At 54.0% G+C, this 25,708-nt stretch overlaps 5 protein-coding genes across 5 annotated transcripts; all 5 read left to right on the top strand.

The window, feature by feature from the left end:
* Window positions 1-5,056: 5,056 nt before the first annotated feature.
* Window positions 5,057-6,727, top strand: JKF63_02554 (uncharacterized protein; the record flags this gene model as incomplete). Its single annotated transcript, XM_067898579.1, has 1 exon — window positions 5,057-6,727. One exon carries the CDS (start codon window positions 5,057-5,059, stop codon window positions 6,725-6,727), a length of 1,671 nt encoding a protein of 556 aa, XP_067754736.1.
* Window positions 6,728-8,637: 1,910 nt separating this feature from the next.
* Window positions 8,638-10,410, top strand: JKF63_02553 (uncharacterized protein; the record flags this gene model as incomplete). The annotated part of the gene is made up of 1 exon (XM_067898578.1): window positions 8,638-10,410. One exon carries the CDS (start codon window positions 8,638-8,640, stop codon window positions 10,408-10,410), a length of 1,773 nt encoding a protein of 590 aa, XP_067754735.1.
* Window positions 10,411-11,316: 906 nt separating this feature from the next.
* Window positions 11,317-15,549, top strand: JKF63_02552 (uncharacterized protein; the record flags this gene model as incomplete). Its single annotated transcript, XM_067898577.1, has 1 exon — window positions 11,317-15,549. One exon carries the CDS (start codon window positions 11,317-11,319, stop codon window positions 15,547-15,549), a length of 4,233 nt encoding a protein of 1,410 aa, XP_067754734.1.
* Window positions 15,550-20,305: 4,756 nt separating this feature from the next.
* JKF63_02551 (uncharacterized protein) lies at window positions 20,306-21,508 on the top strand (the record flags this gene model as incomplete). Its single annotated transcript, XM_067898576.1, has 1 exon — window positions 20,306-21,508. One exon carries the CDS (start codon window positions 20,306-20,308, stop codon window positions 21,506-21,508), a length of 1,203 nt encoding a protein of 400 aa, XP_067754733.1.
* Window positions 21,509-24,365: 2,857 nt separating this feature from the next.
* JKF63_02550 (uncharacterized protein) lies at window positions 24,366-24,770 on the top strand (the record flags this gene model as incomplete). The annotated part of the gene is made up of 1 exon (XM_067898575.1): window positions 24,366-24,770. The coding sequence occupies one exon, from the start codon at window positions 24,366-24,368 to the stop codon at window positions 24,768-24,770; it is 405 nt and encodes a 134-aa protein (XP_067754732.1).
* Window positions 24,771-25,708: the final 938 nt, after the last annotated feature.

Here is a 25,708-nt window from a genome sequence, read left to right as displayed (position 1 = left end):
CTGCGAGTTTTCAGTGAGCACGAGAACGTAAGCGCACAGTGATCATGTGTGCAGGTTGTTCTACTTGCAGGTGACTTGATAATGGTCTACTTCTTGCATCTGATCTGTACACTCATGCGCCAGATGGCGCCAACATTCCCGATTTTATTTCCCGGCTTGTGGGCCGGTTCTCCTTGTTCACATGTCGCCCGTTCCTTGACACACCTGCTTAGAGGGCTGAAGGAGAGCCATCCCCCCCCTCCCCATCCTGCCACGGTCACCTTTTACATTCTCGTTCACCGCCCCCCCATTTTCCCTTTTTTCAACGCGCTGTTGCCGCCGCATGCACTTTTGCACTTTGATGGTTTCCCTACTTCACTTCTCAATGCGGGTGACCGCCTTTTCTCATGGGAAATCAATCACTGGTACCATCTTCAGCTATTTTTTTTATCGGTTCCACCTCCCTTCGTTTCCAGGGTTGGTCGGGGATGTGGTGGTGTGGCTGCTCGGAGCTTCCGCCCCCCCCCCCTTCCTCCCTCCCTCCCTCTCTCTCCTTCCGTCATACCTTTGAGTTGAATGCCGTTAAAGGAACAGCGCTTTTGTGGCAAAGAGGAAAAAAGAAAAGCGAAAGAGCCGCTGTGGCTTGCTCTCTACCGGTTTTGGCGGACGTGGGTGGAATCGAGCTGATGTGGGTAAAAGCAAACAAAACATTCTGGGAAAGGTAGGAGGCAGTTGGGGTGGGGGCGGGTGGCTGCTCTCTCTCTATCTGCTCTTTACCCCACCGTATGCTTTCTTTTTTTCTTTTCTTACTGCTTTCGCTGTTTTTTTTTTTTTTACTGTTGTTGTTCCCCTCTTTTTTTTTATTTTTTGGTCTCGGGTTTTTTTGTGTGCTTTTCTGTCGGCTTTGCGGGAATGTGGGGATTCCGGTAGGGAGGGGAGGAGTCTTCAGACGGTGTGAGTCGCTCGAAGAAGGACAGCGTCTGTAGCTGTGAGATGTGTGCAAGAGCTGGTCTAAAAAAAATTGATCTATTTTTTTTTTGTGGTGGGGCGCTCGAGTTGACCTCGAGGATGCGTCTTCAAACCCACCAGGGTCCCTTTCAACACCTTCATCCTTGTGAAACCGTACCTTGGCCGTACACCTTCTGGTTGTCTTTCCTCTTTTTTTTTTCTGTGTGTGTCTGTGTGTGCTTGCTTGTATGCTTCGAGAGCGATGGTCACTTGAGAGGTACTGTAGACTAACAACTGGTCCCCGGTGCTTCCACCCTCCCCCTTCCCCTCCTTTAAAAAAAAAAGCATGCTCATGTTTTTTTTTTTTGATGTGCCCCTTGTTCACCCTCCCTCCCTCCTTCTTCTTCCTTTGTGTCTCCTCGAGAGGCGTGTGCTTGTGTCTATTAGTTGATGATGTCGTTTTCTCTTTATATATATATATATATCCATTTATATATGTATATGTATATATGTAAAGGCTTCATGGGTTTTCCACTTCCCTGAAACAAAGATCTGATGTTTATAGTAATAACCAAAGAGAATACTGCAAAAAAAAAACCAAGGAATTCGTATGTCAGTTCATGTACTGTATCTCTTCTTTTTTTTTTATGCTACGCTGTTCCTGGTGAGCATCATCTCTCTGCGTCTTATGCTCTTTCTCGTTCTCTTTCTCTCCGTCTACGCCTGAGAGGCATGAGCGCCGCTGAGCTGATGCGCACACCAACAACGTCGTTGTAGGCCAGCGAAGATGGCCGTAAAGAATGTGAAAGAAAGAGGGTAATCCCATATCCCATGTACATACATATGTGTGTGTGTGTGTAGGTGCGCGTGCTCAGCCATTCGCACAAGAACTGACAATCCGTACAGAGGGAAAAAAGGCAAACATCCATTGCCGGGATGCCATGCAGCTGCGGCGGGTTTGAAGCTCGTTTCACGCTGTGTATGTATCTGGTGAATCGGATTGAGTTATTTGGCTTTTTTTTTACACTCTCTCCCTCCCCTTTTCTTCTCTTCACGAGACATCGTTATTGAAACACTGCAAGGTTGTTCTGCGGCATTGACAATATACACTCTTATAGAAGAGTGTGATTGCATCTGTGTTGCTCACTTCTCTATTCAGCATCTGTGGGAGAGGGGGGGGGTGCGGTTCGTGTCATGTCGAATATCCACCGCAAGTAGCAGTGGAGCGGTCCAAGAAGCGGAATATACAGACACACCTTTGCATCTTATTCTCCTTGGGCTCGTCATGTACATGCACACAGGAGGTTTTCCACTCCTCACCCCGCACTCCCCCTCCTCTCTCTCTTAGCTCCTCAACCCCCCCCCCCCCTCCCACACACACAAAAATGAGCTACACACTCTTTAGTGCATGGCACAACAACGTACTGACACTCTCCTCTGCGCACGCATGCACGCAGAACAGTCTTGTTGCCCTCGACTTTCTTGTCTGTAGCCTTTCAGCCGCCAATGCGCGGGCGCTAGCGGTCACTCGGCAGAGGGGCATGAGAGTGGCAACGGCTCGCCGCAGCGATCCTAGGACAATGTGTGCTATGCAGGGGTGGCGTCGGTTCAAAAGATGTCTGCCCTTCATGCATAACATGGCCTGAGGAAAAAAGCTCTGCCGTGCCATCGCATGGTTAGGGCCGCGGCAGACGACAGTGGCCGAGAGAGAGAGACGGGGTGGGGGCGGTGGGGGCACTGCGAGCATACTCACCCCAAATGCCACACGCGGTGATGGCGTTGGTGCGATCCACATACGCCGAGAAACGGTGACGTTCTCAACGAAGGCGTATCGCCTGCCTCCTCAGTCTCGCAGTGATCGTTTGCTGCCCCGCCTCCCCCACCCCTCCCGTTGCGTTTACCAACAGTGCCGCAAAAAAGGTCGTGGGTGCGCTCTCCCCTCCCCCCCCCCCCTCCCTCCCGGGAGGGAGTGGGGGGGTGCGACGGTGCACGCCGAGTGATGGTGTCAGGACAGCATCTCGGGCAGCTCTCGTACGGGCGCATGTCAGACATGGATCCCTTCGTAGCTCCGCCCACGCACACCGCTTTCTTGTGCAGCGGTCACGAGTAGTGGAACGTGTCACCCTCCCCGCACAGAACGTTTGGGGGGGGGGAGGGATTCGTGAAGCGAAACTGGCCGCACGCAGGCAACAGCGGACTTGTTTTGCGAGGACCTCCTCTTTGCTCTGGGGACATGTTCTGGTGCAGACAGGTGCCACGCAAGGGGCTTCCGCGGTGCACTGTGCTTCTCATACACTCTCTAGCTCAGAGATGAACAAAGGCTGCGGTTCCTCCTACCTGAAGCTGCGGTGCCGAATGCGGGACGAGGGAGCTAGCGCCTAAAGTACTGCGAAGACTGCAGTATCGGCTACGACATGGAAATACAACCTTGGTCGCTGTTCCCAGGACCGCGCAATTGTTTCTCGTAGTGCTCAATACGAGCCTCGCAACGGTGAACAACGGCATACCGCGACACGGTGGGACCCACATTGCTGGTACTGCGAGCCCGTCGCGTGCGCTTTTCATTTTGATTTCTCTTTGATAACTTTGAGCTGGCGCTCAACGGCTATGCAGACTCGTTCGCGCAATCGGTGCTGTCCAAGCAGCTGACACCAGCTGCACGCGCCACGGCGTTGGTCACCGCTTTCAGATGCCCAGCCGGCTTACCCTGAAACCGAGACCCTCAATTCCAGAGACTACGACTGATGCCGCTCTTTGGCAGTCATTGCACACCGCCGAACACGGAGGTGGAACACATGAGGAAGCAGGGGGCCGTCTCCAGCCAGTTTTTCGAGGGCAAGAAACCCAAAACCACGGATTCTCGTAGTGGTGGTTTATCTCGATTAAGGACGTGGGGGGGGTCAGCGCAGCGTGTGGGTTGTCGGAGTCCAATACCGTCTTTGTGGGGAGGCCAGACCGGCTCGCGTCCTTCCTTTGACAATCAAACGCTTCTAACTTTGGCAGAGTCAGAATGTTATGAAGTGTAGGGAAGATAGCGTGATTTATCGCTCTTTGTTGCTCGTTCGCAGTTTCTGGACGGCGTGGCAGTGATGCGACGCGACATACCGAGCATGTCTGTATCCCCCGCGCTGTGTGCGGTGCGTTGCGGGGGGAGGGGGGAGGGGCGGCAGGGGGTCACCGTGACTCGCACGCATTCGAGCTCACTTTTACTGCCCCTCCTGCAGGAAGCGTGGGCCGCTCGGAGAAAAGCATCACCGTAATGGATTGGCATCTTGGGTGTTGTCTGTGCAGCGACTTGCGAAGCATGGTTCTTTGGCGAATAGGGCACAATAGCCATGCTGAGATGCCGGAGTCGGTATTGCGTCTATTCCTGTTTCTGTGCTCCCCCGCTTCCCCCCACCCCCTCCCACACACACACACATGCACACACACCATATATGACACGTACACAATACGACGCTTTTGTAGATGTGAAAGTGACGTTAGAAAGATGTCTGCTGTATTCTTTTACACCCAACATACGCCCCTCGTTTTTTTATTCCTGCTGTAGTCTCTTTGCAGGTCTGTGAGTATGTGGGTGTAGGTGTGGAGGGGGGGGGGGGAGGGTCTTGGATGCTGTCGCGGTATGAATGCGAGGCAATCGGCGGCAGATCTGGTAAGGGCGTGTACCGGAGCAGACATGAGAGGCTGGCTCTATTGAGCTCCTTTTCTTTCTGTCCCCCTCTCATTCGGTACGGCTGACATACTCTGTTTTCTATAATCTTGGCAAATATCCCTACTCCTCCTCCTCCGTTTATTGTGCCCCCTTCCCCCCCCCCTCCAGCTCTTACACTGGACAGCGACTTCATTCCATCCGAATACGCTGAGCAGTTAGGCCAGTTGCACCAGACTCATTTCTGTGCCTCCCTTTCGCTTCCCCCCCTTCCCTCCCCTCCCCCCCCCCCTTACACACACACACACGGACATATATGTAAACAAACCTTTTTTCACAAAGGATTGCTCTGCCCCCATCTCTCCCCCTCCCTCCCTCCCTCCCTCCCTTCCGCTGGTGCAGGCACGTACTCTGTTGTTGTTTTCAGTTTTCTTTCGCTCCCTCGAGCATACCTAAACATCACGTACCAATTCGGCAATGGCGCTTGTCACTCAGAGTTTTGCGGAGCGCTACCGGGAGCTCATCGCCCGCGTGCCAACCTACACGGAGTTGCTGCTTGACGTGCAGCGGCGAGAAGTCGGGGAGCGCAAGGCGCTTGAGGAGAAGTGCCGTGTGGAATTCCAAGATGTCCTGCACGTCGCCGCAGTCATGATCTCTGATAAAAAGAAACTCGAGAGGGGGGCTCTGGCCCGTATGAACCGCTTCGAGATCGCGCTCTACCAGAAGCAAACGGCCGTCTGGTTCCCGGCGATGCCACCACGCCCAGTCCTCTTCACTGGCCACAAGGGTCGCGCGTTTCCGCATGCGGCTTTCACGAAGCTGTGCCAGGAAGAGCGTGAGATTCGGCAGTGGCACTTCTGCGTTGAACACCGTCTTCGCGAGCACATTGAAGAAGCGTGCAGTCGCGCGTGGTTCTACCTCAAACTTTTGAAGGATACAAGTGCGAGTGAGAGCTTGTCTCGGCAGCGGCTGCAGCGCGACGAGGATGAGGCGTTCCTATCGCTCAGGCAGCGTTTCTTTCGGGCAGCACCTGCAAGCTACTACCGCCACATGGTCATTGCACGCTACGGCAAAACGTGCTCCGCGATTGAGGGGAATAAGGAATTGACTTTTGAGGATATGGAGCAGCAGTCCCGTGCACTTCTGATGGAGGAGGAGGAGACCGCCCGTCGGTCTGCGTTTCAGTACCTCCAGGATATCTACGACCTCCAGCTTTTTGCGCTCAACCATCACGAGGTCGTCCGTCGCTACGAGCTGGAGGAGGAGCAGCGCAACGTGCTCTATCCGCTTGTCGCGCAGTGCTGTCGCGCAGACTTTGGTCTTGTCTTCTACCATATCCCTGCGCTGGCGTGGCACCTCAGCTCTTCTTTCCCCTGTTTGCGTGCACTCTGCAATGCTCATCTGCAGGAGGCGCCAAGGCGTACCGCGGCACTCAGGGCGCGCCTCTCATGGGTACCTGCCATGGCAAACCTAGGCGTGACCAGTGAGCTTGACGAAGAGGGGAGCCCAGACGAGTTTGACTGTGATGAGGAGAAAGAGACTGAGAAGTCGGAGGACGGTGCAGGTGATGATGCCGAGTCCCAGAGTGCGCCGACGGTGCCTCTGGACAGCGCGCCAGCCTCTCCTGTGATTGAAAAAACGGAGTCTGAGTCGGAGCTTGACAACCTGGAGGAAAATAAGATGGGGGAGGAAAATAAGATGGGGGAGGAAAATAAGATGGGGGAGGAAGAAGAGGTATGTGAGGCTTCCCCGACGCAGGAGGCCGTGGCTCCTGTCTGCGTGTGCATAAGCGAGAGGCCATCTTTGGCTTCAGAGGGGGATCTAGCGCCGGAGGAGGAGGAGGAGGAGGGAGAGGACAACCTGGAAGTGCCCTACACGTCCGAGGCTGAGGATGCACATACGCCTGTCCTTTACGCCTATGAGGAGATGGATGCGCATTCGCCTGTCATCAACGCGTACGACGAAGCGGACGCAGCGCCGAAGGATGCCACCTCTGGTTCCCCCTCCTACCGCACCACCGAAGTCCCGCTGACGCGAAAGCCACTCTCGCGTGCTCTTTTCACCAGTTTTGAGGTGTTCATTGGAGACCCGTTCGCCGTGACTCCTCAGCCTGGTGCGAGGTCGAGGACGGTCAAAAATGCAAAGTAGGGCAGTGTCTTGTTCCGCAAAGAAACGAGAACAGAGTAGGATGCCGTGCGGTATTACGCCGGGTATAGTGACGGTCCCTCTTTTGAGACGGCTCTCTCGAATGGCGTGCACGGCTCTCCCTCTTAAAGAAAACTTGTATACCTACGCCCTCCTCTCCCTAAACCCTTTAGGGTGCTGGTTATGCTGCACGTGTGTCGTTGGCGCCCCTCCCCTCCCCTCTTCCCCCCCTCTCTCGCTCTCTCGCTCTCGCCGAGCGCTTGAGAATCCCGTGTTTGACACTGTCACACGTCCCTTTAAAACTTTTGATACCCAGTGGGTTCCCTAACCGTTCCGCCGGGCTGATGTAGCGCCCTCACCTCCTTTGTATGTATGTGTGTGTGTGTGTGTGTGTTCGTGTGTTTGTGGTTTTGTGCACGTATGTATATTACTCCCTGCTAAGGATCCCCCACTCCCCTCTCCCCATCACCCATCTGACTGACTGGGAGAAGTGAGTTGGGCATGTGTGCGGGCGCTATATCTTCACTCTTCATGTACAATTGTCGTCGTCGTCTTTCTTCTTTTCTCTTTCGGAGGCTCCGTTTTTTTTTTTTTCGCTTCACTGTATTTACGTTGTCAGATCTTGGCTGTTCTCACCTCCCCCTCCCCCCTTGCTCACTTGCTGACTTTGTCACTATTCACCGATTGTTTCCATCGTCGTCGTCCTCTGTGGCTGTTGGCTTGCCCGTGTGTGTGTGTGTGTGTGGGTGGGTGGAGGTGGAGGTCGTGGTGGGCGATGGCGCTTTTCGCTTCTCCAGCAACTGCAGCGTCTTCTTTCAGTTGTTGTGATGAAGCGCGTGTGACCTGGATGGAAGTCCCCCTCCTGCACGACGGGGGTTGATGAGCCGATGGCTTTAATGTCTTCCCCCCACCCCCCACCCCCACCCCACCCCACCCCATTTTCTTTCTCCCCCACATACCTAACGCATGTGTCTTTGTGGGCGTGAGTGGGTGTGATTGTGCATGTGTGTATGTTTTCATTTATGATACCCCAGTCTATTGGGCTACCTCACCTCCGAAAAAGTTTCATCTTAGGGAGACAATTTTGAAAAAAGAATTGGCAAACTACAAAAAAAGGCGGAAAAGGGGGACATTGGAGATGAATGGTGTGGGGGGGGGATGTGGAGGATTTATCGGAGGAGGAGATATTCATGGGAGGGGTTTGAAATACGATGCGTAGCTAGCGAGTGGAAACGCTGGGACCTCAACTGGCACTCGTCTGGGTCAGCACTCTCCCAGACACATCGGTGGAAGCAATGGACACGTTTTGGATATAACGCGCCTTGAGTGGTGCACAGGTGTCTTTTACAGCTGCCCCCCCCCCCTTCCAATCCCCCTCACTCCCACATCTCCTTTTTTCGCTTATTGTGGCAGCTGCTCAGAGGCGTCTTCAGTGCGATCTCTGGTCCTCTAGCTCTCCTCAGATGCGTGGCTGAGTGGTGCTCACGAAATAACAAGCGCTTCCCCCTCTAATCTTGCCTCGTCTCCATCTCCTCCAACACAGTACTCCTCGCAGTGCCGTCGCGCTATATCCCCCCTCCTCTCTCCCCGACAAAAAACAAAAACGAAAACATTGCGGATATGTAAAGTACGCACAGTCATCAACCAAGCGTTGCGGCCTAGTGGTAACCATCCCGACACAATATTGCCTCTTCTTTGTATGATGCTTCCATCCCGCTCCGTGGTTTCTCACACGCCAACACACACCGACATACACACATAGACGCTCTTTAGAGGCAGAGTACACCGTCAAATTGTACGCACTCAGAAATATACACAAAACACAGGAGGGCCCAAGTACGTAAAGCCAGATTCTTTCCTCCTCAACTCCTCTGTCGTGCTCCCTTCTTTCCTTCTCGCGCGAAGCAGCCAGAATGCACGACTATCAGTACAGGCTGGAGGTGGTGAGCGTTCTCCCTCCTGAGGTGCTTGCCCGTCCCGAGGACTCATCCCAACGCAAGTTAATTCTTCGATGCGCGCGGCGCGATGCGCTGATGGAGGGCACTGCTGCACCGTCTACCTTTGAGGTGCGCAATGCACCGAGTTTTGAGAACATTTTCATCTCTCTCGTGACGGTCGATCACGCAAACGGTTCTGAGCACGTTGAGGCTCGCTCCTCCGAGCCACTCCTCGTTGGGGGTCCTCATCGCACAGTCGGGGCTGTGTGGGTGCCTTTGAATGCCATCCCCGTCGTCGAACCCGTCGCCGCCGCCGCCGCTCCACCGCCGGTCTGTCGTATCTTCCTGGCCTGGTCGATGACACGGATGGATGGACGGCCGATAAGGGCTGATCACCTGGAAATACCAGGGAAAGAGAGTCCACTTGCCGGTCTACCGGCGGCGGAGGGGTCTCCATCGCCGACTCATTTGAACTCATCACGACGCGATTTAACGCTGAACCCCTATGGCGCACCGACAGATGGGCTGAATGCCGGTACCACACCAGAGGTAGCGTCGCCAAGTACAACCACCACGTCCGTCGTCGCCACGTTGATTCCATGCCCTCTGCCACCTCGCGTTATCGTCGCACCAGGTGTGCTGGCATTGCAAAACGTCCACCGCGGCGAGGTGGCGCCGTTACCCATTGCAACCATCGGTGCTGGCCTCGCACGACAGAGCAGTTCGACCGGAAACGCCAGCGGACTCCTCTCGGCGGAGGCCTCCTCTGGGCCGGTTCTCGTGCTTCCATCTGTGTTTGGCAACAACGCTGCGAACACCGAGACGAGTGCAGCAGAAAGAAAGGCGCATGTCTACGCCCTACTCGGAGCCGAGCAGAAATCAGCTCAGCGAGTGGTCGTGAGCGCCCGCGGTGACTCGAGCCGTTCATCAGGCGATCACGCAGGGGGGATAAGAGCAGTGGTGCCTCATGGATCAGTAGTGAATGCGGAGGGCAGCAGCACAACCTTTGCCGGTGCGGGATCTCCCCAAGTTGCAGAGCGGCAGGTGAGTTGGCTGGAAGATGTGGGGACATTGCAGAGCTCTCCACTCACTGTATTGTCCAGCTCGAAGGCGAGGAACGCGGCCACCTCACCTCAATCACCACCATCCGGTCCGGCAGCCGAATCAAGCGAAATCGCAACGCGTCTCGAAGAGGGTACTGAAGACAGCGGCGCCCCTGCCGTGCACGTCGGTTCTCGGGGGCACGACTCAGCGCCTGCCGAGGACGGGGCGGAACACCCAACATGGGTGGACTACTATGCATCCAGCACGCAAGCTATCGGTTTTGTTCCTTTGCAGACTCGCTACCGGAACTTGTACACGGTGCCGTCACCATATTTACTGGATCGCTTGAGGAATGAGATGGTGCCGCGGATTGCATCGTCGTCGTCGTTACCGTCAGCGCAGCCTGCGCCGGTTATCTCCCATGAACTGTGGCGTGAGCGGCATCGCGAGAGAAACGTCTGTCGCTGGATCACCACTAGCGACTCTGCACAAGAGGAAATTAGGCGCGAGCACGAGGCGAGGCAAAACCCCGTCGCACCTCTGGCTCTTCTGGAGGCTAATGGGCCAGAGAATACGGCGCCCTCCTCGACGTCGCCCCTCGTTTTGGTAAAGGGGAGCTACACAGAGGCTAGCGCCGAACCGGCTTTAACTGTGCTACGACAGCGAGCGCTCCATGGTCTACGGCGGCACCGTGTCATGTACTGAGGCTAACTCATTTCTGTCGCCCTGGAGAGTGCGCACAGAGGGACACCGAACGGGGGGGGGGGGGGGGGAGGGGGAGGGGGAGGCGTCTCCGCAACCACTACGTGCCTGTGTGTGTGTGTGTGTGTGTGTCTGTGGAGGGGTGAGGTGAGTGGCGATGTGGCGTCTTTCTCCCGTTTTTAGCACGTTAGCCGCACCCCCTACAGTAGACGGGTCTCTCTCTATGGCATTTTTGGAGACTTCTCTGTTTTGTTTGCTACCGACAACGGAGGTAATGTGTGAATCTATTGCTTGCTCTAGTGAGCGTCTTCTCTTTTTTTTTTTGGTGAGCAACAGAGATTCACCATTCCCACGAATAGTGGCTTCTCTTGTTTACACTTCTTCTTGTACACTGCTTTTCTGCTACACCAGAAGATGTGGTTACCAGCGCCATGCATAGACACACATGATAATTCGTTACTTGAGTAGCCCCCCCCCCCCCAAAAAAAAAAAAAAAACCGCGAAGGTAGAGGAGTGCAGAAGCGCGGGGCCGGTCATCGCTGAAACCCCGACTTCGGGAAAGGTCAAGTGTTTCGTTCCGCTCATCCCCCTTTCCTCTTCTTCTTTCTTTTCTCTGCACTTCTTCGCGCAGGCAAGTTGATGGACATCATCCGTAAGGGGGGGGGTGGAGGAGGTCGATGACGATGGGGCTCGCGAGGGCGTGCACGCTTTTTCGTATGCACAGCTGTTTACATCTGACTCTCTTAACATGTGCACTTTCGGTCGATAGTAACGGCTGTCTTCGCTCTACTCCCCTCCTTTATTGCGCCTTGTCTCGTTCTCCCCCCTCCCCCTCCCCCTGCCCCAACGACGCTGCGGCTGACATGCGCTGCCGTTTGACGTTATCGTCAGCGCATCTCTCTCGGAGATATGCGGCTACTTAAGCACAGCCGCGTTCTGGCTGGCGTTGCGCTGCAAACCACAACGCACCGCGCTATCACGAAAGGTGGGTTACCGGAAGGGGCAAACAAGAGAAGGTCCCGCCCAACCATCGGCCAGGCTGACGTGAGTCGTGCAACAATTGCCAATAAAAGTGACCAGAATGTGTTCAAAGCACTCGGACGCGCAGAACGTACCCATGGTGGTGGTACTGAGGCCACTCCTCCAGCACTGTCCTCGTCGGTGCAGTGGGTAGAGCGTACATTGCACTACGATGCTGCAAAGGTGCAACACCTGGCCAACGTGTTCAGCGGTGTAGAGGCCGCCAAGGAGAGGCCACGAACCGCAGTTTCAGTGGAGCAGCAGCTTCACCGCCCACAGCAACGCGACAGTGCCGTCGCTACCGCCCGTGACCGCGAGAAGGGAGATGGACGGATTGCACGTTCCCGTGTTCGGCGGTGCAGCGCTACCTCGGCATCTGCCACAAATGCAATCCCTCAGGGTCCTAGCCAAAAGTCTAAAGCGTTTCAGATGAGCACATTGGCCTCAGCCTTGCTTGCACTTGCCCCATCGAGCTTCACAGGCCTTGCACACGATCTTGTTCGTGTTCACATGGCCCTCAATAACTCATCTACTGGGGCGCTGCCGCAGGGCCCTTCATCGAATGATGCCGCCGAGGTTTTAACGTCGCTTCTCGACACCTCGCGGCTCGCTCATTACATGAAGGATCCCTGTGCTGCGCCGATTCGGCTTTCTTCCGAGGACATGTCTTCAGCCGCTTCAACAGCCACTTTGCACGCCTTGTCGATCCTCGCGTCGGCATTCGAGGCGAGTATCGTTGCCTTTCGCAGAGCCAGCGTGGCAGTGGCACCCGAGGCCCGTACTGCGCCACCGGGGAAGGCTGAGCGCCAAGTCTCTGAGCAGAAGGAGGGTGACCAGGAAGGATTGCAGACGGCGACAGCGTGGTGCCGCGAGAGGGTCTGTGCATACATCGGCCTTCTCACTGAGTTCCTACACGCCTTCACAGCGGCGCTTTCTGCCCTCGCGTCCCCCTCCCTTCCCGCATCAACTGCGACCTTTACTCGAATCGACCTGCTTTTGCTGGCAGTTTTCTCTCTCATGAAGGCGGCTGAGGTGTGTGCCTACAGTGCTGGCATGCCGCCACCAACAGACAGAGGCGCCCCTGCGAGTGTCAATGAATTCAGTCCGGAAAGGGTTGCAGATCAGCTGCAGCGTTTGTGTCTTCAGACGAGTGTCGTGCTCTCTCGACTATCTTCACCATCGGTGACAAGGAGCTTGATGAGCTGTAAGAGGCAACTGGTACCGTTCTACGCCCCGTCTTCCTTTTTGCTTCTCAGGCAACAGGAAAAGAAGCTGCTAATGCAAATGCGTGTGGTGAGCACCGAACCGGCGTTTGCGGGGTGTGTGTCGGCTCTGCAAAGTATGATGCTTGTCTATGCCGTTTCTATTCTGACCTGTGGCATTGCAGTAGAGCGCGCGACGATGAAGGCTGGCTCGAGCGACGCGGCCCGAAGCTCAAACGGTGAGGTACCGGCACGACTGAAGGGGGCGGCGGGTGCACACCTAGAAGGTGACGCAGCTGCGCCGCGGTGTCTGACTGAGGACGAAAAGGTCCGAATGGCAAGGTATGTGGAGAAGCTTTGGGCGGAGATCAAACCAGGGCAAGTTATCTCAGCTGCTGAGATGGGCCACCTGCAACATCGCACGGTGCATACAGCCCTCAATGTCAGTTTGGCAACGTGGTGGAGGGCGGCCGCAAGGGCTTCCGTGTCGTCTTCCCCCCCTCGGCCTTACTGGAACCAGAGACCAGATCACATCGCCATTCTCCTCTGCTGCTACATTGCTCTTTTGGCAGAGTGCAGGGCCACTCTTCCCACCCTTCCCGACAACAGCTCCGTTCGAGCTGCTTCGCTGTCTTCGACAAGCACAACGGCGTCCCCTGTACCGCCAAATCTCGCGTGGTTTGTGCCTTTCCACAGTCGCCTTATTCGTGTGGGTCTGGACCTACAGCTGGAGGCTACCGTCCGCGGTGCTCTCCATCTCGGTATCGAGCCTCGCGCACCGCCTACCCCGGAGACACCGATTATGATGTGGGTCGCGTCACGCCGTGCGCAGCGTCTTCGCCGCCGCGGTGCCCCTGGCACCGCGGAAGAGGAAGCGACTCCTGGTGAGGTGGGCGGGATGGACGCATCGTGGGCTCGTGTGTATCGTCTGTGCGGTGGTGTGCGTGTGGCGGCAACGGAGCTGCTTTACTGCGCAATCGCAGAGGTGTGTTGTCGAGTTAAGGAGACGCCTCTTTCAAGGGTCTGCGGCAGCCCTTTGAATCCCCCACAACAGCCTTCGAAGCAATGTACGCCATCTGCCGCTGTGAGCACGACGGGCCACCATATGCACGGCGGCCAAGCGCTAGCTTCGGCACTGGTAAGCTCCGTCTCCCGCATGTTCTTTTCTTTGCTTCGCGTGCAGTACCTTTTCGGTTACTATACAGACGCTACGTACACAAACTGGGTGGCCGAGGAGGAGTGCCGCCGCGTGTATGCCGCGTGTATCGGGGTACTGGTGTGGCTACGTGAGCTGGCGGCCCCTTTTAGTGCCTCTGTCGGGGAGCATCAGGGGACCCGATTGGTACAGCCTTCCTCTGATGTCGTAAATGATGCTCAGCCCCAACGAGAACCTCTCACCGAGAAGTGGCAGGTGTGCGGCACCACGTCCGCCATCGCTTTGGATGGTGCCTTCTTCTTTGCTTACTTTCTCTATCACTGGGATGGAAAAGCGGCTGGCCAGCCCTCTGGGACCTCTGCCGGGGGCATCGAGTCCCAGAGGTCTGGACTCGATGCCGCTTTGGCTTCCGACGGTGTCGTAACTACGAGGCCATGCCCCTCCATGGGCCCTCTTCTCACTGACGTCACAGCGGTAGAGTACACAAAGGAAGTGCTCTTCCAGCTGCAGCACGACACGGCACGTCAGCTTCAGCACTTGCGTGCGACGGACCGTCTCCACCACTTCACTGGGGAGTTGCGGGACAAGGTGAGACTCCTCGAGGACTCGCTTCTGCGTCAACGCCACGTCTCCTCAACACTGTCTGTGGTCCAGGCGCACTGCAAACAACCAACATTGCTGTGGATGCCTTTGTCACAGGTGCAAGAAATGGTTTTCTTGTTTCACCAGCACCCGCAGCTGTTTCGTGTTGTGGAACAAGCAGGCAGTCTCAATGCACACAAGGCCGCCGAGGAGGGAGATGGCGGCGCAGCTGCGCCCAGTGATGGACTACGCCAATACGCGAATGTGCGTGTGGGGGACATCACGTGCACCTTTGCTCGCCTACACGGGTATCTTGTGAAACGTTTACACGTCTTGAGCGGCATTCTGCGCGAGTACCGCAGCATTCTCTTGGAGTCGTCCTCAGATGGGGCGATTGGCTCGTATACAGTCAGCGAGGATCATTCCGCATCTGTGAAAGCGCTGACGCCATCATCTCTCCGTGGATGGCTGCTTGAGAACGCCACACACTCGCCGCAACTGGAGGTACATCGTCGCAACAATTATCAATGGGCGCACGCGTGGGCGGTGCAATTGCATGAGGAGTTTACTCGCTTGCCGTCACAGATGGAGGGCGCCGCGCGGTGGACTAGCGGTGTGATGCGCACCCTGGACAGAATGGAAAGAACCATGAACGACACGTATCGTCAGGGTCTATTCTTCAACGTTGTCAAGTCGCAGAAGCAGTACCGCGAGGTGCAGCGCGCGTGTGTGGGGACACGCTCACTGCTACAGGCGGCAGGGGCCGCGCCGGTGGACGCAACAGAAGGCAAAAACACCGGGGAACCGCGGGTGCTCGATCTGCTTGTGGTGCGAGACTGTGAGCGCGTGCCGCTCGGTGTAGTTCTCGATGGGGACGCACGAGTTCGGCGTGTGCAAATGAAGGTATTGAGACCAGCCACCATGACCGACAGCGGTTTCGAGGCCGAGGGGGACTTACTTGAGTCTCCGTTTGGGCATGCACTAGTGCAGCAGCAGCACCAGCAGGAGAAGTGCTGCGGCCCTCAAGTGCCGAGCTGTTCCAGCGGTATTACCGATGTTGTGGGTTGGCGTGTTTTACGGGTCGATGGAAATGCTGTCAGTACCGGGCGTGAGGTGGCTACACAGGTTCGAGGAAAAACTGTTTTCACAATCACTCTGCAGTCCTGCACACCATTGGGATAAGCACACAAGTGGAAAAGCGCGTAGGCAGCTTGCTATTCCAGTCCCTAATCCCCCCCCCCCTGCGGTTTTTTCTTCCTCCCCAACAAATTCTTTGCTGAATGTCGGGGATGTCGTATTGTTGAAACATGGCGGTGTCTGATTTCCCTCTGTTCCTTTTTTTTTGACTCACACATGCACAGAAACATGTATATCTGTGTCTGTCTAATCACAAAGTATACAAACTGTCATTGACAGGATGGGCACTGGCCACCTCAAACCGAACAGGGGAGGGTTGTCTTGGGTACTGCACCCGAGTGAGAAAATGGCCTCACCGTCTGATACATGTGCAATGGGCGTGGCACCGGTAAGGCTGCCACAAGCCCTCCCATTGGAACGGGGGACGGTGAAGGTGTGAGTAGGGGATGTGAGGGGTCGTGGTGCGAGACGTCTATGGGGGGAGACTTCCTGTGGAGCTCCTGGCGTTTCGGCTGCTCTTGCATCTTTGCCCCCCAATTACACCTTTTCTTCTTACCGTTTCCATGATGTAGTTCTGAGTACAGTAACTCGGCCGCTACACGCGGGCAAAGACCAGAGTTCCCGCGTCATCTTGAGCTAGATGTCCATCTTCCCCCCCCCCCCGCCTGTGCTAGCGTCGCTCTTCTCTGCCTCATCTTTTACCTATTCCCCTCCTCCCCTTCCCCCTTCTCTCCTGTCACTCTTTCTCTCTTGGTGTCAACACCCCTTGGATGCACGCATCGATGTATTTCGTTCCTTCTTTTTTTCGTTACCCCCTCTGCGTCATATGTCCCTCCCGCCTTTTGTTTTCGATATGCCTCGTGATGCCCTCGTCACCAACGAACAGCGTTTGGTTTTTTTTTTCCACACTCTCTCCTCCCTCTCTTCTTCTCTCATCGTTCTTTGTCCGTTCATCCTTTCCGTGCACCCCACCATCTCTTCTGTTTCCCCACCTTGTCTGGCTGTGTGCCTCCGTCCTTGTGTTTCTGTACGGCGTGGAGAGCGAGGGGGAAATAAAGAGGAGGCAGGCAAGCAGGGAAGTGCCGGGGTAGCACTACGATAACGGCGTCTACAGAAGATCAGAAAAGGGGGAAAAGAAACAAGTCACAAAAAAATCCAACAAAGGAAAAACTATATATATATACATCCGCACCACTCTTCACTGCTTGTCTGCTACAGTCAAGGCTTTTTTTATCTCGCTGCTTCATCCCCGTACACTAAAGCTGACGCCGAGACGAGTCGACTCTTGTTGTTTCATTTGTTCTCGGCTTCCTTTTTTTTTCTCCTTTAAACGTGCGTGTATCGCTGTGTGTGTGTGTGTGTCTGGGCGTCTCCTGACTTGTTTGTTCCCCCCTTCTACATTTTACTGTCTTTTCCTTTTTCTTGTTGCCTTTGCCGTTTGTTGTATTTGCTCGTTTTTGTTTGTATTTCGCGCCTACTCTTTTCGCCAATCCAGCAGCAGCAGCAGGAACACCAACAACAAGTTTTTGTGTCGTCGCTTTTCAGAAACGCGTGTTCGGTCTCAGCGCCAACCCTCCGCACGTTCACTGGAGTACATGGTACGTTACGGGAACGCCACCGCAGTCTTCATTGCCCCTCTCCCCTCTGTCTCCTGTTCAAATCTCAGGCAGGGGATCAAATACATACGTCACCAACACACACACATATATATATATAGCTAGAAAGAGTGTGTGTGTGTGGGACAAGTCTCCCGATACGGAGTAGTGCTCTGCTTTGCTTCGTGCTATTCTGTTTCTCGTATTTTTTGTCACTTTTCAGCCTATTTCTATTGCGACTCTCTTTCACTCTCGCCCCTGCACTGCGTCTTGGTCACGCCCTGCGCTGAGCCATTAGACAGACTGTGTCCAAGACACCCTTCTGTTTTTTCTCGGTCGTGTTTTCCCGCATCTGCTTTGTGATTTTTGCCGTGTTTCGTCTCTCTCCTTCTTCCCCCCCTACGTTGCCAGTCTTTTTTTTGTTGTCCGTATTATCTTCGGCTCATTCTCACCGCCCCTCTCAATTTTTTTTTGCGTTTTTCTCCTCGGTTCGACCCTGTCTCCCTTTTTTCCCCCTCCTTTTCCCCCTCCCCGCTCTTCCCCCTATTCTTCACATTCCCCATCAGCCTACCTCCTTGCGCCCTGTTTGACCCCGAGGAGTTGAGAGAAGTGGATACCCCGGTTTGCTTTTTCTGGTAGTGGGGGGTGCCTCTCACTGTGTCTGTGTTGTACCCCCCCCCTTTTTTCCCCTTAAAACCGTTTCCCGTTGTTTCGTATTTCTCTTCAGCGCAACATCTCCCTTTTCTGCACGTTGCACCACAATTGTAAAGCCCAGTATTCGCTTTCTTTTTTACACCCTGTCGTTTTTTTTTTCGCTTCTTCTATTGTGTTCTGGACTACTAGTCCCGCATAGCCATTGCTCTTCTCCCTCCCTCGCCCCCTCTTCCTTTCTCTGAAGGTCTTGATCCGCTTCTCTCCCTGTGCGAGTTTCCCCTCATTGTCTTCTAACTCGACGTGTGCCCGCCCTCTTTCCCCACGGATTCACTTCCAGAAAAAAAAAAACCAAATCGAGGCACACTAATACCCCCCCACCCCCCACCCCTACCCTCCCCTCTCCTCCCCTCCCCCCATCTGCTGCCGGTTCCTTTTCCTTTTTCGTGTTTCTGCCCTTGCATTGTATTTCTTCCCCACCTCAATTTCAGGCGAACTTGTCTTCCCTTCTGCTTCTCTTGTATGGGGTAAGTCCACTTCTCTCTTTTTCTCTCTCTCTTTCCTTCCCGTCTCTTTTTTTTTTCGTCTCTCCGTGCTTGTGTGCGTAGATTTTTCATTTAAAATTGTCTTCGAAAAAGGTATATCGCTCGCTCTTTTGTTTTTGTTCTTGGAGGGAGCTTCGTAGTGGTATATATATATATATTTATATTTATTCCTCCCTTCCCCCTCCCCATCCCCCCTCCCCACTCGTTCTCTTTTCTTTCCTCTCTCCTCTCTCTCTTTGTGTGTGTGTGTCTCTCTCTCCATATTTATATATATTTATATATTTATAGTTTCATTTGGTTTTGTTTTTGTTTGGTAATTTTTAATTGTATTTCCACCTTTGATTCGATTTCTCATTTTTTTTCACACTCTAGTTTTCTTGTTGTGTTGTGTTGTGTTGTAGGTGACGGGTGTATCCTGTGCCTTGTTGAGGCTGCATCCCGCTTTGTCTCCTCCCCCCCCTCCTCCTCTCCTTCTTTCCATTCTTCACCTGTTTTTTTTTTTTGGTGGTGGTGGGTGGTCTTGGTTGCACGATTCGCGACGTAGTGTGCGTGTCCGCGTTGGTGCGCGCTATTCCAGTGAATAGATGCGAACACAGCGAAGAGGAATAGCCGTCGCCACCATACAACCTACCACAGTCCATTTGTAGAGCTTTTCAACACCCTCACCCTCCCCCCTCTCTTTAGCACTGATCCATTTATTTTGGTTCTCCTCTATATTTTCTATTCGACAACCGTACTGGACAACGAACGTTTTTTTTTATTTTTGGCATTGTATAAGGCGACATTAGGCGCCCCAGTCTCTCGGGGAGAGCACGCACTACGAACCAGAGTACATTACCGCAGGTTTTTTTTGTTTGCTTGTTTTTTTTTCCAAATATATATACATATATAAATATTTCACATTTTGTTTCACAATCGTCTCTCAAAAAAAAAGACTCGAACCATCTCAAGCACAACCGCAACATCGCTTTCAGGACAAAGGCAGGTTAAATGCTGCCTGCTATCGGGATGGACAGGACCGCCACCCTGATGCTGGACACAGCCGCCAAGGACGTGGATGAGGTCAATACTCACACATCAGAGACCTTATCCAGCAGCAGCAGCAGTAGCACAGAGGCGGACGGAAACACGTCAACGGCTGTGATCATGACAGCCATTGGAGTGGATGTAGACAGCGCTTTTGTGATGGGCTGCAGTAACAACGTCAGCAGCGGAGTAGATAGATGGGTGGCTGGTGATACGGGAATGCCGACCTCGCCGGCGCCGTGCGGATGTCTTGATTCTCTTTCGGGTGGCTCCGCTGCTGCTAGCAGCGCACTCGGCGCCGGTGGCATATCAGCTGGAACCACAAAAAACGTGATGTTCACACACATTTCTCCCGTCATTACCGGCTTGGAAAATAGTGCCCCAGCGCCGCCGCCACCGATAGACTTTTCCGACGCCTCCCCGACAGCAGCAGCGGGAATGGACAAACGGACGCGTGCGCCTGCACAAACCTCAGACTTAGCCCCGCTGGCCGATTTCAAATCTTCCGGTCGCGCAACTCCGTCGGCTCTTTGCAGGGTAGCTACGATGGCACCCAGTGTGTCGGCTACATCTTTCGGCGGGAACGGTTCGAGGCCGTCGCTGTCCCCAGTAGGCCTTCGCCCACATGCCGACCCTTTCTACCCAGAGAAGCTCATCACCGCAAACAATGGTGCTGTGAGCTCTCTCTTCCCTCCACACCAGCAAAGGTACATGTCACCAGCCAGCCACGAGCCGATGGATTGCCGTCCTCCATTCACGGCATCGCCATCGTACTGCTACGAGGATTCGAGCACCCTGGGGAGGGGGTCTACCCTACCGCCATATATAAGTAATTGCCCTGCGTACCTTCCCAGTTCCCAGGGACCACCCAGCGCTTCCTATCCACGACAAGCCGCATGCGGCACTGAAGCGGAAGGAAATCTCCTCGACACGCACTGGCAGGAAGCGGGCAACAGTAAACTCTATAATGGGGACCTCATTAACATGTCTCTCCCTTCCCCTATCGAGACACCTCCGCAAACGTGGGCGGTATCCTGGTTTCCCGAGGACGGCTGGGGCTACGATGCTTGGATGGCCGGCTTTTTGGTGGATGGGGTGACGGACGGGAGCGCGGCATCGGCGGGATTGTGTATCGGCGCGGTGCACAATGGTTTCTCGAACGGCGGGTTGGACGGCGACGACAGCTGGCATGCCCCTCTCGTACACGGTCCGCATACTTCGCCGCCGCATACATCGTACGTTTCTGCTCTGCCCAACTACCCAGTAACGCACGAGCTAGCTTCTCAGCAAGTGTTTCTCCCGCTGGGATACGGCTACCCGGAGGACCTCGGAGGCGGCGAGTATGAGTATAGCGACTGCGGACTGGTGTCTGGCTATGCCGCGTCAAAGCACAACTTCGGGCGAGACACACAGTATAGCGGTTACATACCTCAAGAGATCGAGTGCGTTGAGAACATGGTTCGCCTGGATTACGTTTGTCGTGAGATTCTGTCAGAGGCAGAGGTGCTGCGGCGAGAGCGGCAGTATTGCAGTGAGGATACCGAAGGAAAAATGCCGCACTGGTGTAGCAAGTTGACGGTTGCTCTCGACCTCGAAGGACGCTCGCTAGGACGGGCGGGCTCGATCTGCATCATTACCCTTGCCACCTATACCACAGTGTACATTATCGACATGATTTTGCTAGGTGATGCAGCCCTGCGCACCGGTTCGGCTCTGAAGCGTGTGCTCGAGTCGCAGGAGATCATCAAGCTGATGTTCGACTGCCGCGCTGACTGCGATGCGCTCTACTTTCTCTACCACGTACGTCTTCAGAACGTCTGCGACCTGCAGATATCGTCCTGTTTTGCCCTCTTCCCCAGAGCCCGTCTCTTGCCCGGGATGAAGGGTGTCTTCCTTGCGCTGGGGATCTTCACCGATGAGGACACGACAATCAAAAACGCAGGCCGCCAGCTCTTCAATCCGGAATGTGGGGGGAGCTTCGACCGGTGGGAGGAACGCCCCCTTACGGACATTCTAGTGCAATACTGCGCTGTGGACGTCAAGTACTTCTTCCTCGCTGAACTGATGTTGTGGGACTACGTAGAGCAAGGCTGTCGGTTGGGTGAAGAACGGCTCGCTTCTGTCTGCAACGGCACTTTTTGCGGTTACTCAAAGAACAAAGCCAAACGCGACTTCCGCATCGTATAATGCATGGGCTCTGACGTGAAAATACATGAACAACGTTCTATTACTACAGGTGTACCAAGTTCTTCGTAGGTGCGCCTCCCCTCCCCTCGAGGAGACCGCTGCGTGGGGACAGGCATGATGCGAGTGACTGCGGGGCCGGCCGCGAAACGAGGATGACCGGTTTGACAGTAGGGAGGGAGACCGCGCGAAGGAGACCCATCTAGGATTACTGACGTGCCCGAGTAGCGCCGTCTGCGGTTTACGTGATGAGGCCTGTGGCAGTCCCGTGGAAGATGTGTGTGTGTGTGTGCTGGAGTGCTGTGTTGGTGTCTCATAATTTTCGAAGGATAACATATGCTCATGGGAAAAAAGAAAGAAGCGTTCTTTTTCTTTTATGCTTCTTCTGCTCGTGCGTTTTCCGAAGATATGTATTTTTTGAGTATTCCACGTTCCTGCTTTTCTCTTCTTTTTTTTCACCTTCCGAGGTGAACGGTTACGTTGCTTCGTGCTCTCCCTCTCGGTTTTTGTCTCCCCCCTTTCCCTCTCCCCCCCCCCCCTCTCCCCCGGCGCCCGCCGTCCGTCTTCTTTTCCCGCAGTGCTTGGGGTGAAACACAAAAGAAGCAAGGAAGATAAAAAAAATTCTTGTACGGCAGAGCGAAAGTACCTACACACACACAGACATATATATATATATATATATGTAGATGTGCAGATACCCCGCTTTGAATGCTTCACTGCATTTTCTTTTGCTTGGGTAGTCTGGGGCGCCTTCACTTGTGATCTGGTTCTCTTCCTGCAGTAAGGACTTTGCCTGTGGGTGTAGGTTTACTTTCTTGTGGGTGTCTATGGGCGTGTGCGCGCGAGAGATTCTCTGCACTGCTTCCTTTTCTTTTGTATTTGTTCTTTGTGTGATTATAGGGGGGGGGAGAGATGGGGCTGTAAAGCTCGTCCACCAGCCCTCCAGTCCAATTGTTGGGGTTGTTGCTCTGCTCTTCCTTTTTTATGTTTTTGCTTCTGCTTTTCTCTGAGAGTGTTGCTTCATGAAGGTGCGTGGGTATATATATATATGTATATATATATACATATATTTATATATTATTTGCGACTGCTGATATCCACCTGAACGAGAAGACAATTATGTGATTGTCCTTTAACTTACAACTGCTGCGCATAAGAATGTCATGTGGGTACCGGTGCACTGCTCGCAGATGTGTGCTTTCTTTTTTTTTTGTTGTTCTTCTGTTTTCTCCCTTGTTTTGTCCTCCCTTCCCACTGGTTCATATCCCCCCCCCGGACCTTCTCTCTTCCCGTTTCTCATTTCCTTGAAATTTTCATTTCCCCGGATAGACTTTAGAGCACTTTTCCAACCAGGCAGAGTGACACAGGAAGTATTCAGGATATTCGGAGACATGCAAGCAGACGCGTACGGATACACTTGGAGGTGCTCTGGCTCAAACATTTAGATCCCGAATGCTCCCGCCTCATTTGACTCCCTCCAGCTATCCCTCTTTCTTTCTTCCCCCCACTTACGACGCCTGAATTTCAAAGGCGGACAGTGTCCGTTGCGTGTTTAGCTCACGTGCTGCCTTTGATCCCTTCCGGTCGTTGTTCACACCCGCATGGGAAAATGTTTGGGTTCGGGGTTCAAAGAGGATAACTTGGGTATTATCTCTTCGTGTGCTTCCCACCCATCCCTCTCCCCCTTTCTCTTTCTTGTAGTCACCCTCGCAGTTTCATCTCTCACTCCGTCTCTGCCCACTCATTGGTCTGGGTTTTGGACTGATGTATGCGCAACCGCCCATTGGGGGTGGGGGTGGGGTGGGGGGAGGCGAATCTAAAGATTGCCGAGATGGATGGAGGGAGGAAACAAGTAGGAAACATCGCCAGGGAGAGAGTATGCGCCAAACACGGGGGAAGAAGTAAAAAGAAAAAGTCTCGATGAGCAAGAGTGGTGTTGATGGTGTGGTGCTTTACTGCTAATGCATGCTGTGTCGGTTTCTTTTTGTTTTGCCTGTGTAGGCATGTGTGCTGGAATCCATTTCCAACCTTGAATTTTTTCTTGTTTTTGAATATATATATTTTTATATTCGCGCTCTATTGTCTTCTTCTTTCTTCCGTGCATGTGTATGTGTGTGCTTTGAGCGTCTGTCTATTCGCATGAGGTGTGTCTGTTGCACAGACTCACATGTTTGGCTCTGTGTCTTTTTTTTTTGAAGGACAAAAAAGAACAGGAAAGACAGCCAATATATAGAGCGATCGTATCAGACTCAATTGAGTCAGAGAAAGCCGTAGACGGGTATGTTGTCACCAGCACGGGTCTCACCGGGTCACCTCCAACAGAGCAGAGCGGCTGGTGCCAGCCACGAAGGGAATGTGGTTCAGAGAAAGGCGGTGGTTTTAGGACCCCCTTTGACTTTCTCTGCGCGTGCGTGTTCCCCTCCCCCCCCTCTTTGTGATCCTCTCCCCGGCTCCCCAGGCCACCCCTCTACCCCCAGCAGTACTGAGCGCTGACGGTGCAACGGGTGCACGTTTGTAGACTCTCTCACAATGCCCTCTATTCTAGTTCAGCTCGGCACTAATCTGTCTTGGTAGCACTTGGACAGGAGGAAGCATGATCACAAGGGAAACGGCTTTGTGCTTGCCGTTTATGTGGCGTCTCTTCTTCCACAGCTTTTTTTCCCTCGTTGGTATTTCCACTATTCGGGGCCTCCTTCCTCCTTCTTCCTTCCCCCTCCTTCCTCCAGCCACTCAGCGGTCCTGGCGTATCGGAAATACAATTACACAATTTGACCGCGCAAAAAAAAAAGAGAAGGGCGGGGTCTACAGACGTGCACACACTTCTTTGGTGGGGTGCGCTCAGATAACTTCCTCTTTAGCGATGACAGAAGAGACTGTTGCGCGGACGGGTCCATGGGGTAATGCGTCCGCAGTCGACACCACGCATCCAAGCGACAGCGAACATGCTCGCATGGCGAGCTCAAAATCCGGAGGCGGTGTTTCATCGGTGAAGGTGCGCAGCCTCGCAGCTGGTCAGGTGAACCGAATCGTGGACGGGGTTCTGGCGGAGGGAATATCTGTCTCTCGTGACGCTCGCATAGCACTTCAGAAGTGCGCCACAATCTCAGTTCTCTATCTTGCTTGCCTGGGTGACGCCAGCCGAAAGGCAACAGGGTCCGCTCGTACCACGCTGAGCGTGCAAGACATCCGCGGAGCACTGGAGGCGGCAGGCATGTCCCACCTCTTGCCTCTCATGTCAATGGCAGTGAAGCGCAGGCGGGACTGACAGACGCTGGGCGATGCTGCATGGCAACTGCCATCATAGAAGTATCACTGTAGATTTCATAGAAGGCTCCGCTTCTCCTTTGTGTGTGTGTGTGTGAGGGGGGGGGAGGAGGGAGAGAGCAAGGAGGTGGAGTGTACGAGACGACGACTGACAAGGGAGGGAGGGAACCGAAGCACAACGCAGCACCTCCTTACTGGCATCCAGGAGGAGCTTATCTTGGGCATTTGATCGAGTTCTGCTTTCATGCGTCATGTTTATGTGCGTTTCTGTAGGTGTGTGTGTGTGTGTGTGTGTGTTGGGTTGTTTCCTCTTTTGCACTCTCCATCTATTTCTTTTGTTCTTGCTATCGCGCCTTACTGCTTTGCGCAACGTGTTGTACGGGGCATTCTTCATCTCCACGAATGATCTTGCCGGAGGCACACAAGTCTGCACCACTCCCCGTGTGACCGTGAGCTCTCTTGTTCTCCCTGCTCCAGGTATGCCCCCCTCCTCCTCCTATTCATTTGTCGTTGTCGTCGTAGCTGATATTAACCCTCGGATGGGCTGAGTGTGCTTGTTTGTGATCGTGTCTGTGTTTCATGTACTCACGCGCCACTCCTCAAGCATCCATTGACCACAAGGAAAGCATTCCTGCAGCGAAGCGCCGCCTGAGCGCATAGCTTCCAGGACTGTTTGTTGTTGGTGAATATTTATTTATTTGTGTCCTCTTTCTATGCGTGGGGCGCTTTGTCTGCCACACTTTCTCGGGTGTTCCCGCAAGCTGCTTTTTCTTTTCTCTTGGGGTTGAGTTCATGTTCACTCTTTTACAGGAGTGTATCTTCCGTTACATCGCATCAAATAGAAAGCGCACCCCCCCCCCACACACACACATGCGGAAAAAAAAAAGAGAGTGCTTCGAAGTATTGGGCACCGTTTTGTTGTTGTTGAGGTTGTGGCGC

The sequence above is a fragment of the Porcisia hertigi genome, chromosome 32 (assembly GCF_017918235.1).
Source record: "Porcisia hertigi strain C119 chromosome 32, whole genome shotgun sequence".
In the NCBI taxonomy this organism is placed as follows: Eukaryota; Euglenozoa; class Kinetoplastea; order Trypanosomatida; family Trypanosomatidae; genus Porcisia; species Porcisia hertigi.
Note: the sequence above shows the minus strand (reverse complement) of the source record. Positions and strands in the feature narration are given on the sequence as shown.